This window comes from Micromys minutus (assembly GCF_963924665.1).
Source record: "Micromys minutus genome assembly, chromosome: 1".
NCBI lineage: Eukaryota > Metazoa > Chordata > Mammalia > Rodentia > Muridae > Micromys > Micromys minutus.
In genome coordinates this window covers 68798167-68814715 of record NC_137969.1, presented here as the reverse complement: position 1 = coordinate 68814715, position 16549 = coordinate 68798167, and the positions used below count along the sequence as shown (strand labels likewise).

Below are 16549 nucleotides of genomic sequence, written 5' to 3'. Positions count from 1 at the left end.
TCATCCATTTTAAATTCTTCCATTTATGTATGTATCTATGTTCTATCATCTCTCTCTCTCTCTCTCTCTCTCTCTCTCTCTCTCTCTCTCTCTCTTTCTCTCTCCCTGTACGTGTGTGGGTGTGCAGGTACATGCATGCCATTGATTATATGGCTTTCAGTGGACAACTCTCCTGCTACTGTATTCAATCAACATAATTAACAAAGATAATTGGGTTCTTAAGTAAATGTTTTAATTCTGAGTCATCTCTCTGGCCCTCATACCATTTTCTATAAATTTCCACAAACAAAAAACAAACAAACAAAAAATAACATCATAGACTTTAAAGGTAACTGGAGATATTTTGCAGTAAAACATATTAAGTGGCTTTTTTATGATATGGAGACCCTGTATGATTTCCTATGTATTAAGTATTTCACTAATATGGGGAATGCCTCTGTAGGGAAGACAGAATCTTAATAGTAACTGAACTTATTTTCCATGCCACGTTTTAATCATTTCCCATGCTGTGTTCTTTCCCTTCAAACCATCCAAGCAGTACTGCATTTGCTGAACTGTCACAGCTGAACTTTCCTTTCAGGAAGAGCAGGAAATTAGCTCATTCTAGTCTGTTAGCTCTGGCTAAAGTACAGTTCTAATACCTGAGGAGATTCAGATTTCCCAAGAGAGATGAGTCTGCATCATGTCATGAGCTTTGAGTAGCTCCAGTATCTCAGAGATCTGCCCTCTGTCATAGTTTAATGAGTTCTAACACTCACCGTACGTATATATAACTGGAGACTTTATAATTATACTCATTTACTGACGTCATTTCTAATGCAATACTTCTATGATTCAGAAATCATCTCTTGTGTTTGGAATTAGGCTCATTTCTGGTGCTATGAATATTAGAAATCAGCAAAGTTTATGTTTGCTACAGCAAAGTTATTTCTGTAGCAGCCTACTGTATGCTTACTTAAGACTTTTACAATGCCTTCCCATTGGTTTTCCACATATCTACTACTTTCAGTATGCAAATTAGGCCAAAATGAATTATGTAAATTGTGTAAAATATTTTAATATTGATCAATTGTAGGATTAGAATTAAATCCTAAGATTTTTGACAGAATATTATATGATAATATTAACTTGCATATTTTAGTTTTGGTCACACCTCAGAATCATAATAGTCACCTAAGTGTACAGCCAAGTAGGGATAGTAAAGATAGGCAATTATTGAAATAAAATAGATGAGCTTTTCTTTTTCATAAAAGTGGCAAATTTTAACATGTTCTAAAAAATCAGAAAAGAAGACAAAAATGGCTGACATGGCTTAAATTCACATGCTTAATCTCCCCTACTCTACCCCACCCCTCCATGTTTGCATGTGTGTAATCAAGAGTCAACCTACTAGAATTGATTCAATTCTTTTGTGCTTCCACCTTGATATTAGGATGGGATTATTTTTATCATACTTATTTTATATTCCATCTCATTTATCATAGTTTAGAAATAGAGTTCAAAATATCACAAGGGTCATAAAGTACAGTCACTCTCATATATTAAATATGGAGTCCACGGAATGTCTGTGGTTCTCATTTTATACCGAAGATAGCTAGTGGCAAAGTCTGGATTCAAACTCCTGCCTGGCTATCAGTTTAAGTCACATGATCACCTTTGAGGTATACAAGAAACCAACATACGATTTAGGCAACATCTCTGATATAGCCAAGGAAAGTCACTCCTACCAAGACAACCTGAAAAATCTCTTTTGACTTCTTGGCTGTGTCCCCATGATCCTAATTAGGACTAATTGGAGGAAGTGAAAGGAAGTGTCCCCAAAGCTTCCTACTCTGTAACTCCTTCACTGGTGATCTCTGAAGGGAAAATGCTGATAATTACTAAAGTTGAGGGCCCAAGTCATTAATTGGGCAGAGGTTTCCTCCTGGGAACCCTTACCATGCTTTGGCTTAATTAAGCAACTTGTTGGTTTTCTCATTAGCAAACTTGTTAGTGTTGCACTTTGTTCCCCTGAGTTACTCTGAAGAAAAGTTTTTTGAGAGGATTTCTGAAGCTGCTTAATGTCTGCCTTTTCCACTTCCCTGGGAGAAACATGCTTCAACAGGATGTGTTACATCAATAGCCAGAAGTGGGAGATAAATTTCCTGTATTGAAAACAGGATATGGAAACAAATGGTTGAGCAGGCTAAAGATAAGGATGGTCAAAGCCATTGCCTGACATCTACTGAAAAAGAATAGTGAAGGACTGCTTTAAACTCTCAGCTCAAACATTTCCAGGATCCTTATGTTAGTGAGCCTATGAGCATAGGGGCACATGAATTCTACTCTCCCCTCTCCATGTGTAGAATTTATATAGTCACTGAACATCCTTGTTGCATATAGGTTGCTCACCAAACACTTTTAATTTGATGGCACTTCAGTGAAACAAGAAAATCATTATACATGCACATCATTCTTCATTTTTCAAATATACACTAGAGGCTCAAGTTATTTACCTATACTAGAAAATGATTATTCTAGCAGAATTTTCAACTGAAGTCATATGAAAGGATATTTATAACTGGCCATTTTTAATCCCATTTAGACCAGTCATTAGGAATTTAACCAGAATCTATATATTTATAGCCATCACCTTTGCAGTTGGAAAAAAAGATTCGTTATTATGGAATAGGACCAATATCATTTGTACTGTTGTCACTAAAGGAACTGTACTCACCAGGACACAGTGCTTTAGAAAGACCCCACAGTTATTATAAGATTAGAGAGGAAATGATGTCTCTTCTGGTAAAAGGTTGGTTATGAGATTGGGAGAAGGACATCTGGATAAAATATAGGAAGAAATGAGTGAGCTCAGTAGTCAGAAATACTCCTCAGTGAAGAAAAAACATAAGAGTTAAGTGTGGTTCTTAAAGGTACTGGATTCAGAAGATGCAGGGCCCATCAACTTCCAAATCCTCAGGACCATTTCCCCCGAGGTTTCAGTCAGTGCCATTGTCTAGGCTAGAGTCCACATGGCTGGGGTCTTAGTCCTGCTGACTCTTTCGATGGTAACAATGGATTTTTTTTTATTCAAATGTGATTAGGTAGGTATGTATCCTGTTTTTCTGCATTGTTGCATAGCCTTAACAAGATGTGGACCCATCTGCTTTTACATAAAACTGAAATAAATTCCCCAGAAAATACTAACTTCACCATTTTTTAAAAAGACAAATGAACAAACCACATATGAAGGAACAAATACAAATATAATAAATACAAAAAGAAAACATAAAATAATAGAAGTTAGACATTGTAGTTTAAAGACCTTTCTTCATTTTGCCCACCTGGTTTGCTCAACACTTCTTCCACTGTGCTGACTTGCTTTAGGGTTACCACTTTTGATGACTGAATTTAAACCAAGGAGGGGGTATAAAATTCAAAAAGATGCACAGCTCCTTAGATAGAACTTGGCATAGACAGACAACTCTGTGAGTCTTGAATACTTTTTGTAAAATTAATTCATATTTATTCAATAATAGTTTTAATTTATGAATTATACCAGGAGATGTCCACTTCTTTAGAAAGTTTATTTTATTTGTTGTTTGTTTGCTTGCTTGTGTATATGTGTGTTGGTGCATGTGTGCACAGTGGGTAGTGCATGCTGCTTGCACATGTGCATCTGAGTACAAATAGGAATAAAAGAGCAGTGTTCATGAGTTGGTTATCTCCTACGAGGTGAGGCTTGGAGACAGGATTAATGTTTTCAGGCTTAATGGCAGATGACAGTACCTACTGATATACACCTACTAGCTCACTATCTAGTTTTATTTTCATTTTCACATTGTTTCTAAGAAAAGACCATCACAATTACTTAAATTAATTACTTAAATTAAAGATAGAATTCTGAACTAAACTTCATACTCACTAAGACACACACATTCATCCTTAGATGCATTTTGGCAATCTTAGCTACTCCATTGCAACATTCTTGGCTTCTTTTCCTCCCTGAAAAACATGTCCTCAGTGTGAATGACTTTTCAGATTCTTTCCAGTTTAGGAAACTTTGCTTCTGTGATTGCAACACTGTTTTGAACCTAGAACCTTAAGTGAGCAAGGCAAATGCTCTGCCGACTGAGTTCTCTTTCCAGAGCCATTCTGCTTTAAAAAGGAAAACACCTGCAGGTCCAGATGGGTCATTTCTGACTCTGGTAAAGAAAGGAACTATGTCTAAACATATCCAGATCTTTTTCTCCTTTTAGTTACAAACTTCTAGGCAAAAGGGCTCTTTTGAATTATGTTTCTTTATTCATAAAACGTAATAATGAATTCAAACTGAAGATTAAATAATTAAAATACAAAGTAGGTGACTGTTATCTGGCCATATAGGATGGTTTATATCTGGTAACAGATCCCTTTTCATTCAGACCCATGACAGATGGTGCATAGAAATGGGATTTACACATTATTTTTATGGTCTAATCATTATGTCTAATAGTTTTTCTCCTTAATATCTTTGAATTAATTACATTCCTTCTTTGTTGCTTGTCTTTCCCTCTTGTGAAATGAGGATAGTAAATAAACTGAAAGAATTCCAGTGTTAAGGTATTTGATACATGTAAAATACATGGAAAAGTAAAAGTCTATGTGAGAAAGACACCATTTGAAACGTTTTAAATATAAATTCCACAATGGAAGTTCTTGCCTGGTTTTCACATATTTCATATTTATCCTGTGGAGGCCAGTAAACTGGTAACAATTCAACTCAGACATTGCCTTTGGACCATGGTGTTCAGTGACACCCTATAGCATTCTGTCATTCTTCCTACCTATGAGAAATGTGTACCATAACTTTGTCTTTTTGTCTTCCATATTGCAGTTTGCTCAATCCATCCATATTCAGAATTAGTTGAGAGGAAAACATAATGTTACTCAAAACAGAACACTAATTGGTGATAATTGAAGTGCTGACCATCTGCTAGAGCAAATTAATTCTTTTCTAGGGTCTTTACATGATGATGAGGCCAAAAGACCTAAAGTCTTTCTAGGGAAGGTTCAGGAATCACCCAGCAATGCAAGCAAATGTGTGTTCAATGTTGATTGCTAGAAAAGGTCACAATGTCATCACACCAAAATAAATTTTTAAGGTGATCACAACTGCTCCAGAAGATAATATAACTCTATCATTTTTAATAATCAAAGTAAAGCACAGGACATGATATAAGTCTTCCTCTAACTCCCAAAACATCTTCCTCCTTTCTGTGCTTTGATATTCATCAAAAATGTGTTTTTAGAACTTTAAAGCAAACTAATGTAAGTATTTTTATATATTTTAGAAGATCAGTCTTGGAGGTGTGTTCTCATTTGAGAAAAAAGATGCATGGTATCACCTGTTTTTTCTTTTCTTCTTGTTTTTTAAACTAGCCCCTTGCTTAGGAGATCTTGAGATGCTTTTGATCTCTTATAGTTACAAATAAGAGTAAAAGAAATACATTTGTATGTGTGTCCATGTATTCACAGACACATGCAAACACATGCAAGATGAATTCCTAGGAATAGAATAACCTGGTCTTTGTGAAAATAAGTATTATTTCATATTCCTGTAAGGAATTGAATATCCTTGTTCCATTGACACCTTCCAAATCACATATATTTGTAAACTTCCAGATCTTGGTCAACAGAAAAAAATGATAGAAATATCACAATGTAGTTTACAATTGAACATACCTTATTTTGAGTTGGTTTGATACCTTTTGACATGGTTACATATACTTGTTTTTTAAGTCATCATTTTAATTTTATGTTTCACATCAAACTTTTTGAGAAATACTGTTCTCCCTAACATCTTTCCCTGAGTACAAAGTGTGGAAAATAGAAAGTGGTTCATATATATTAGATTAATGAGTATAGACCCACTCCCATGGTATTTCTCATCACAGATTATTAGTATGCATTCTATATCACTTTGAACTTTGGTTCACACTTTTATCCCTAGGAAATAATACTATCAACAAATATGCTGATAATAAGGATATTTAGAGAACGCTAAATTTGCTGTAAATTTATTTCCTGTTTGAGGAATATATTTCTCTAACAGGGCTGTCTTGCCTGGCCTCAGTAAGAGAGAATGTGCCTAGCCCTTCAAGATTTGATGTGTCAGGGTTGGGAGGCTACTGAGGAGTGGGGGGGAGAAAGAGAGCAGGAGAGAGGAGTAAGCACTGTTTGAGGGGAGACCAGAAGTGGAGACATTGATTGGGAGGTAAAGGTAAAGTACATAATAATAATAATAATAATAATAATAATAATAATCATAATCATAATCATAATCATAATCATAATAAATAGTAGTAGTAGTAGTAGTAGTAGTAGTAGTAAATGATGATGATGATGAGACAGAGATATGAAGGCATCAAATAGGGAGATTATCTGTAAAATTATTTTAAATAATTGTTCATCTCGTCCTTCAAAATCATTTTCCATAGCATTGATTATTAATTAGTTGTCTCTTTCTGAAGTATAGATTTCAAGACAAAGGCATGAACCCTGAAAGATGGATAGAAATTATCTGAGGGATAGAACTGATGTGTTTTGCTTCTCTCTGCTCAACTTCTTGCTCCAGAGGGATTCTGAGAGATCATCAGATTCACAGCTCCAGGGAACATACAAGGAACCTCTGGGATAACAGCTTTTCTATGTTGGTTTCATATAAGTAAGTAGAGACAGAAATTGCTGTAAGTGGGGAGAGGGGTGCTACGGGCACTTATGCCACCAAATGCTCAGGTGATGGATGAAGATGGTGGAGTGCAGGAGATTATCAGAAGGGAATTAGGCAAGAGCTTTGATTTTTCAGGTTATGGAAGGAAAACTCAATCAGCATTGGCCTTGATGCCTATAAAACTCCCAGTCATTTCTCAATAACCTAGGGAAATCAGAATTCCTAACAGTTTTAGAAACCAACAGCAAGTCTTGTGCTACTTCTTTTGTTTTAGGGAACAGGAAGTTTGTTAAGTAAGAAATCACCTAGTTTCGAGTATAGAGCTGGGGTGTGTCAGAGCAAGGGCATGCACACAGGGTGGGGCTGATGCCAAAATCTCTTCCCTGCCTGGAGATTCTGACTTATGCTCTTCTTCTTTGAAAATGCATGTCATCTGTCTCTCATGAGGATCAACTTTTAGAAGGTATGGTATGAACATTGGGTGTGAAGATTCAGTAGATACTGTGGGCCTGAGAGTGAATGATCATAGAATCTCATGGGTATGAAGTGAGTAATCATAGGATATGATAAGTCTGATAGTGAATAATGATGAGATCATGAGTCTGACAGTGAATAATCATTACTATTTTATGGGCCTGATATTTTAAAGATGAGACTTAGAGTGTCTGCATCATTATGCATAGATCATTTAATTTTCCCCTAGCAAAATAGGCAATGAACTGGAAGACTTCATTTAGATATGACAAACACTTCTCCTTATTTTACTATTATAAACTAGATGCAAAAAGTCCCCAGGAAACCTAGAGGTCATAGGATAAACTACAGTAGAAAAGTTCCCTTCCCTTTTATTGATAGTGGGGTAGGGGAGAAGTGGGTTGGTGGACTCTCAAGAGTTCAGTACTAGAATATACAGAAGGGTAAACCAGGAGTCTTCATTTTTAGTTCTAGCCCAGTCAGATACTGATGTGGCATAGAGCCAATCATTTCCACTTGATGGGGGAAGGAGGAGACTACAGATCTGGTGTCACAACATAGAGATTTAATTAGATAAGGTCATAGCTCAACCATGTACTCACAATTATGTTCTTGGCTCTAGGAATATTTCAGGAAGAAATGGAGGATCACGGACTCATTCACCTTGGACTTTAACTCCTCATCCTTCTCCTGGGAAACATGGATCCTGTTAACTACACCTGGACACAGACTTTCATCCTTGCTGGTTTCACTACCTCTGGCACCCTCAGACCTCTTGCCTTCCTGGGAGCCCTGAGCATCTATCTCCTCACACTTGCAGGGAATGTGTTCATCATTGTCTTGGTTCAGGCAGATTCAGGGCTGTCCACTCCCATGTACTTCTTTATCAGTGTCCTCTCCTTCTTGGAACTCTGGTATGTCAGCACCACAGTGCCCACCTTGCTACAAACCCTACTCCATGGACATTCATCCATCCCATCAGCTGCATGCTTCATCCAGCTCTATGTCTTCCACTCCTTGGGCATGACTGAGTGCTACCTGTTAGGTGTCATGGCTCTGGACCGCTACCTTGCTATCTGTCGCCCATTGCACTACCATGCTCTCATGAGCAGACAGGTACAGCTAATTCTTGCAGGTGCCACTTGGGTGGCTGGCTTTTCAGCTGCCCTTGTTCCTGCAGGTCTCACTGCCAGTTTACCATATTGTTTGAAAAAGGTAGCCCACTACTTTTGTGACCTGGCACCACTAATGCGTTTGGCATGTGTGCACACAAGCTGGCATGCTCGGGTTCATGGGGCAGTGATTGGTGTGGCCACTGGATGCAATTTTGTCTTCATCTTGGGACTCTATGTGGGTATTCTGACAGCTGTCCTAAAGCTGCCTTCAGCTGCCAGCAGAGCCAAAGCCTTTTCCACATGTTCCTCCCATATGACAGTAGTTGCACTGTTCTATGCTTCTGCTTTTACTGTGTATGTGGGTTCACCTCAGAGCAGACCTGAGGGCACTGACAAGCTTATTGCTTTAGTCTATGCCCTCCTGACTCCATTCCTCAACCCCATCATCTATTCCCTTCGCAACAAAGAGGTGAAGGAGGCTGTGAAGAGGGTGAGTGACAAGATCAGGACTTTGTTGCAGGACAACTAATTATTTTTATTGGCATTACACACATTCTAGGTAAATGCAAGAACCAAATGGCTTATTAAGTTTTGCTGAATCAAAATAAATGCCAATAAGACAACCACTCAGTTTATCAGTTACTGTGTTGCACACACTCACTCTCTTAGGCAACTTAATCAGAGGTGAAGCAGAATGAGGGAAAGACTTTTTTCCTTGAATCCTTTCAAACATATTGATGAAGAAATTTTACAGCAGATTAAACAATAGCATGGAAATATGGTTTTATTTAATTGTTAACTTAGGTAATTATACAAATATCTATCAACCTTTCTCTCTTTCTTTCTTTTCATCCATCTATTCTCCCATCAATCCACTCATCCATCCATCCATCCATCCATCCATCCATCCGTCCATCCATTCATCTGTCCATCCATCCATCTGTCCATCCATCCATCCATCCATCCATCCATCCATCCATCCATCCATCCATCTGTCCATCCGTCCATCCGTCCCTCTGTCCCTCCGTCTCTCCGTCTGTCCATCCGTCCATCCGTCCATCCATCCATCCATCCATCCATTCATCCATCCATCCATCCATCCATCCATCCATCCATTTATCTATCTATCTATCTATCTATCTATCTATCTATCTATCTATCTATCTATCTATCCATCCATCCATCCATTCATCCAGCCATCCATCCTTCTTTCTATCTATCTATCTATCTATCTATCTATCTATCTATCTATCTATCTATCTATCTATCATCTACCTACCTACCTACCTACCTACCTATCTATATACCTATCTATCTACCTGCCTGTTATCTTGTCTCTGCCGAGTTTTTTAATTTGTCTTTAAATTATGAGACATTCCCTAAGTGCGTATCATAAGGCTCAAAATTTATGCATTTCTAAAGTATAGGGGATGAAGTAGCCATTGCCTCCATAAAATGAAAAGCCCACTCTAAGTTAGCAGCAAACTCTGATTTCAACCTATGATCCTAACAGAGATTAAGAGATTGAAAACATGGGTGATAGAAACGATTGAGTGGCAGCATATGTGGAGTTTCTGCTGTAACAAGAGTTCTCAGCTGGTAGAGACCTGTAATTGTGAATCATCTTACAGATACCAGCTGTGGCTTACATAAATCTTAGGGTGTGTGACTAGAGTCGAGAACTGAACACTTAATGTCTTACAAGACAAAGGTAGTAGAGATGATCATGTTGTCTGAGATTTTCCTGGATAATGAATTCTTTTATTCATAGAATAGATTTAAAGCCATATTTCCCAGGAAGAGCAGGGAAAAAAATCTAAGGCTTGATAGGAAAGTGAAATGCCACACAAATTGGCAGTTTCAGAGTGCATTGTCTGCTGAGTGCATTAGAATACTGTTCCCTTTAACATCTAATCTTTAGAGATTTGTGAATTCTGAGTCACCAGATACACATACACCAATTGTCTGGTAATTTGAATAACAAAATTAAAACCTCTGCAGAGCCAAGAAACTGAGAGAATGTGTTAGTTTTATCATTCTTAAGTATGTCTCCCTACAAAATGAAAGCATCTAGAATTTTTTGGTGTTCCACACATCAGGAGTGATAATTATTGTTTTTATGTATACACAGGTTTGTGCAGTATGTGTGTGTGTGTGTGTGTGTGTGTGTGTGTGTGTGTGTGTGTGTGTGTGTGTGTTTGGTAAGTAGTGATTGTGAGTATTGTATGTATGTGGTGTGTGTATATATAGATGGTATGTGATATATGTGTGGTATGATGACTGGTATGTGTTTTTTGTTTATGTTTATGTTGTGTGAGTTCATTTGAACCTGCATCCCAGCATGGCTTGTGATATACTGCATACATTTGGCCAACCTTAATCTTAAAATATATTTTTTTGATTCTACACAAAGCTTGAACAACAGCTTTACAAGCATAACTGTGTAAAATATGCTTTACATTTAGAATTTTTGTTCTATGACTGATGATTGTTGTTCCAAATCTTTATAAAAAATTAGGATTACTGGAATTGCCATCAAGAACTCTATTCAAACCAGATGTCACCCAGATGTCAGGCAGATCTTGGCAGGGCTACCTCATTTGTGTTTGAAAAGTGAGTGGCTGGCAAGAATTGCTTCTCAAATTCCTTCTAGATGAAGAAGTTTTGATTCTCAATTGTGACACTTTCAAAAGTACAGTGTGACATGTGATACACGCCCAGCAGAACATGTTCTGAATATTGCAAAGAAAGACAACACATTGATCAAATTCCTTGTTCTTTTTTTCAACATATTGAGAGAAACATCAACATTCTGACTTCACTTTGTCTTCAAATATATGTAACAGAATTCTTTAAAATCGCAACCAATAATAAATTTTCAGCAAACAAATGAAACATATTACTGCATAGTGGTAATTAGAAAAGAAGTTGGAGGTACAGGCTGAGCAACTGGTGAGTGGGAGACCTAGGCTGCGGGGGAGCAGAGGGATCCCTGCGGAGTGCACACAGAAAGGGCACCCCCTGCCCTGACCTGCCCTGTCCTCCCCATCCAGTGACCGGGAACAGATCTTAGGAACTTCTGTTCCCACCCAGAGACGACTTCAGGACGCAGAGCAGAGCCTGGCCCAACCACCAGCCGGAAAGGCAGCTCTTACAGGCTGAGAAACTGGTGAGTGGGAGACCTAGGCTGCGGGGGAGCAGAGGGATCCCTGCGGAGTGCACACGGAAAGGGCACCCCCTGCCCTGACCTGCCCTGTCCTCCCCGATCCAGTGACCGGGAACAGATCTTAGGAACTTCTGTTCCCACCCGGAGACGACTTCAGGACACAGAGCAGGGCCTGGCCCAACAGCCAGCCAGAAAGGTGGCTCTAAGAGGCTGAGCATCTGTGACCAGGAACAGATCTTAGGAACGTCTGTTCCCACCCCGGGGCGACTTCAGGACGCAGAGCAGAGCCTGTCCCAGCTGCCACCCGGAACCTGGGCTGCTGGGGAGTAGAGAGATCTCTGAGGAGTGCACACGAAAAGTGTACCAGGGACACAGACCAGATACAAGGGAAAGGCAAGAACATATCACTGACAACAAAATGGCAAGAGGAAAGAGAAAGAGTATATCCCAAGGAAAGCAAGACAATCTAGCAACACCAGAACCCAGCTCTCCGATAGTAGCAAACATAGGAATTCCAAACACTCCAGAGAAAGAAGACACAGACCTGAAAACATGCCTCAAGACGCTGATAGAGTTACTTAAACAAGAAAGGGAGGAAAAGCAAAAAGATTCAGAAGCTTTTAAAGAAGAAACAAGAAAAACACTCAAAGAACTCAAAGAACGAGACGAAAACAGAACCAAAGAAATAAAGGAATGGAAGAGGGAAATTAAAACAGAAATTGACACAATAAAGAAAGCGCTAAAAGAGATAACCCTAGAGTCAGAACACCAAAAAAAGAAATCAGGAGTCACAGAAGCAAGCATTTACAACAGATTACAAGAGATCAAGGAGAGAATCTCGGGGGCAGAAGACAACATTGCAAACATAGACAAAACAGCCAGAGAAGATGCAAAAAACAAAAAGCTCCTAACCCAAAATGTCCAGGAAATACAAGTCACAATGAGAAGACCGAACCTAAGGATAATAGGAATAGAAGAGGGAGAAGAGTATCAACTAAGAGGCACAGTAAATATCTTCAACAAGATCATAGAAGAAAACTTCCCTACCCTCAAGAATGAGATGACCACGAGCATAAAAGAAGCCTTCAGAACTCCAAATAGGTTGGACCAGAAAAGAAATACCTCCCGACACATAATAGTAAAAACATCAAGTGCCCAAAGTAAAGAAAGAATACTAAAAGCAGTAAGGGAAAAAGGTCAGGTAACATATAAAGGCAGACCAATCAGACTCACACCCGATTTCTCAACAGAGACTATGAAAGCTAGAAGAGCCTGGACAGACATCATGCACTCCTTAAGAGAGCACAAGTGCCAGCCCAAGCTGCTATACCCAGCAAAACTATCAATCACCATCGATGGAGAGACAAAGATATTTCAAGACAAATCAAAATTCACACAATATCTGACCACAAACCCAGCACTACAACGAATTATAGGTGGAAAACCCAAAACTAGGAGGGAAAATACAGCCTAGTAAAAACAAGAAAACTCCTAAACAAGAAAACTAAAGAAAAAAACACAGACACAACTCAACACAAAAAAGCAAAAATGGCAGGAAACAGAAACAATTATTCCTTGATATCTATTAACATAAATGGTCTCAACTCCCCAATAAAGAGACATAGACTATCAGACTGGATACATAAACAAAATCCAGCCTTTTGCTGCATACAGGAAACTCATCTCAGAGACAGAGACAGACACTATCTCAGAGTAAAAGGGTGGGAAAAAAACTTCCAAGCAAACAGCTCCAAGAAGCAAGCTGGAGTGGCTATTCTAATATCGAATAAAGTAAATTTCCAACCAAAAGTTATCAAAAAAGATAAAGAAGGACACTTTTTACTCATTACCGGGGAAATCTGTCAGGAGGAACTCTCAATCCTTAACATATATGCTCCAAATAAAAAATCACCCACATTCATAAAAGAAACTCTACTAAAGCTCAAAAAATACATTTCACCCCACACAATAATAGTGGGAGACTTTAACACCCCACTCTCACCAATGGACAGATCAGGGAAACAGAAACTGAACAAGGACACTGCAAAACTAGCAGAGACTTTGAACCAACTAGAATTAATAGATATATACAGAACATACTATCCTAAAGTAAAAGAATACACCTTCTTCTCACCACCCCATGGCACCTTCTCGAAAATTGACCACATAATTGGACACAGAACGAGCCTTCATCGATATAAGAAGATTGAAATACTCCCATGCATCCTCTCAGATCACCATGGTCTACGGCTGGTCTTTAACAACAACAAAGACAACAAAATGCCCACATACACATGGAAACTAAACAACACTCTGTTAAAGGATAGCAGGGTCAAAGAAGAAATAAAGAAAGAAATTAAGGATTTTCTAGAATTCAACGAAAACGAAAACACAACATACCCAAACCTATGGGATGCAATGAAAGCAGTATTGAGAGGAAAACTCATTGCCCTAAGTGCTTCCTAGAAGAAACTGGAGAGAGCTCACATCAGCAACCTGACAGCACAGCTAAAAGCACTAGAACAAAAGGAAGCAGATATACCCAAAAAGAGTAGACGGCAAGAAATAATCAAAATTAGGGCAGAAATAGACCAAATAGAAACAAAAAAAAAACATTGAAAAAATCAACAAAACAAAGAGTTGGTTCTTTGAGAAAATCAACAAGATTGATAAACCCCTAGCCAGACTAACTAAAGGGCAAAGAGAGAGTATCCAAATTAACAAAATCAGAAAGGAAAGTGGTGACATAACAACTGAAACTAAGGAAATTCAAGAAATCATCAGATCCTACTACAAAAACTTATACTCCACTAAATTGGAAAATCTGGAGGAAATGGACAAATTCCTAGACAGATACAAGGTCCCAAAGTTTAACCAGGACCAACTAAACCATCTAAATAACCCTATAACACCTAAAGAAATAGAAGAAGTCATCAAAAGCCTCCCAACCAAAAAAAGCCCAGGTCCAGACGGGTTCAGTGCAGAATTTTATCAGACATTTATTGGGGATATAACACCAATATTCGCCAAGCTATTCCAAAAGATAGAATCAGATGGAATATTACCCAACTCATTTTTTGAGGCTACAATAACCCTCGTACCTAAGCCACACAAAGACCCTACAAGGAAAGAGAACTTCAGACCAATCTCACTTATGAACATTGATGCAAAAATACTCAACAAAATCCTTCCAAACCGAATCCAAGAATACATCAAAACCATCATTCATCATGACCAAGTAGGCTTCATCCCTGGGTGGCAGGGATGGTTTAACATAAGGAAATCCATCAATGTAATCCACCATATAAACAAACTTAAAGACCAAAATCACATGGTCATCTCACTAGATGCTGAGAAAGCATTCGACAAAATCCAACACCCCTTCATGTTAAAAGTCCTGGAAAGAACAGGAATCCAAGGCCCATATTTAAACATAATAAAAGCAATATACAGCAAACCAACAGCCAACATCAAACTTAATGGCGAGAAACTTGAAGCAATCCCACTAAAATCAGGGACTCGACAAGGCTGCCCACTCTCTCCCTACCTATTCAACATAGTACTGGAAGTCCTGGCTGGAGCAATTAGACAGCAAAAGGAGATCAAGGGGATACAAATCGAAAAGGAAGAGATAAAAACATCACTTTTTGCCGATGACATGATAATGTACTTGAGTGACCCCAAAAATTCCACCAGAGAACTTCTACAGCTGATAAACAAGTTCAGCAAAGTGGCCGGATACAAAATTAACTCAAACAAATCAGTAGCCTTCCTATACTCAAAGGACAAACATGTGGAGAAAGAAACTAGGGAAAAGGTACCCTTCACAATAGTTACAAAATCTATGAAATACCTTGGTGTGACTCTAACTAAGGAAGTAAAGGACCTGTATGACAAGAACTTCAAACCTTTAAAGAAAGAAATTGAGGAGGATCTCAGAAAATGGAAAGATCTCCCATGCTCATGGATTGGAAAGATCAACATCTTAAAAATGGCCATCCTACCAACAGCAATCTACAGATTCAATGCAATCCCCATCAAAATTCCAACCCAGTTCTTCATGGAATTGGAAAGATCAATGTGCAATTTCATATGGAATAACAAAAGACCTAGAATAGCGAAATCCATCCTCAACAACAAAAAAACATCTGCGGGAATCACTATCCCTGACCTCAAGCTATATTACAAGGCAATTGTGCTGAAAACTGCATGGTACTGGTACAGAAATAGGCAAGTGGATCAATGGAATAGAATAGAAGATCCAGAAATGAGCCCTCATGTATATGGTCACGTGATTTTTGACAAAGGAGCAGTAAACATTCAATGGAAAAAGGACAGCCTATTCAACAAATGGTGCTGGTCCAACTGGCACTCAACATGCAAAAGAATGAAAATAGACCCGTTCTTATCTCCTTGTACAAAGCTCAAGTGTAAGTGGATTAAAGATCTCCACATTAAACCAGATACACTGGAACTATTAGATGAGAAAGTAGGGAAAACCTTAGAACACATAGGCACAGGAGAAAATTTCCTGAACAAAACACCAATGGCTCAAGCTCTAAGGTCAAAGATTAACAAATGGGACTTAATGAGATTGCAAAGTTTCTGTAAGGCTAAGGACATCGTCAAGAAAACAAAACGGCAACCAACAGAATGGGAAAAGATCTTTACCAACACCACATCAGATAGAGGCCTAATATCCAAGGTGTACAAGGAACTCAAAAAGCTAGACACCAGAGAATCAAATAACCCTATTAAAAATGGGGTACAGAGCTAAACAAATCATTTTCAGTTGAGGAACACCGAATGGCCGAGAAACATCTGAGGAAGTGCTTGACATCCTTAGCCATCAGGGAAATGCAAATCAAAACAACCCTAAGATTCCACCTCACACCAGTCAGATTGGCCAAGATCCAAAACTCAGATGACAGCAGATGCTGGCGAGGCTGCGGAGAAATAGGAACACTTCTTCACTGTTGGTGGGGTTGCAAGCTAATACAACCACTCTGGAAATCTGTCTGGCGATACCTCAGAAAATTGGATATAGTACTACCTGAAGACCCAGCTATTCCACTTCTGGGCATATACCCCAGAGACACTTTA

At 38.6% G+C, this 16549-nt stretch overlaps 1 protein-coding gene across 1 annotated transcript; it reads left to right on the top strand.

Moving 5' to 3' along the window:
• Nucleotides 1-7864: 7864 nt before the first annotated feature.
• Nucleotides 7865-8809, top strand: LOC308428323 (olfactory receptor 6N2-like; the record flags this gene model as incomplete). The annotated part of the gene is made up of 1 exon (XM_080926739.1): nt 7865-8809. The coding sequence occupies one exon, from the start codon at nt 7865-7867 to the stop codon at nt 8807-8809; it is 945 nt and encodes a 314-aa protein (XP_080782865.1).
• Between the last annotated feature and the right edge of the window lie 7740 nt (nt 8810-16549).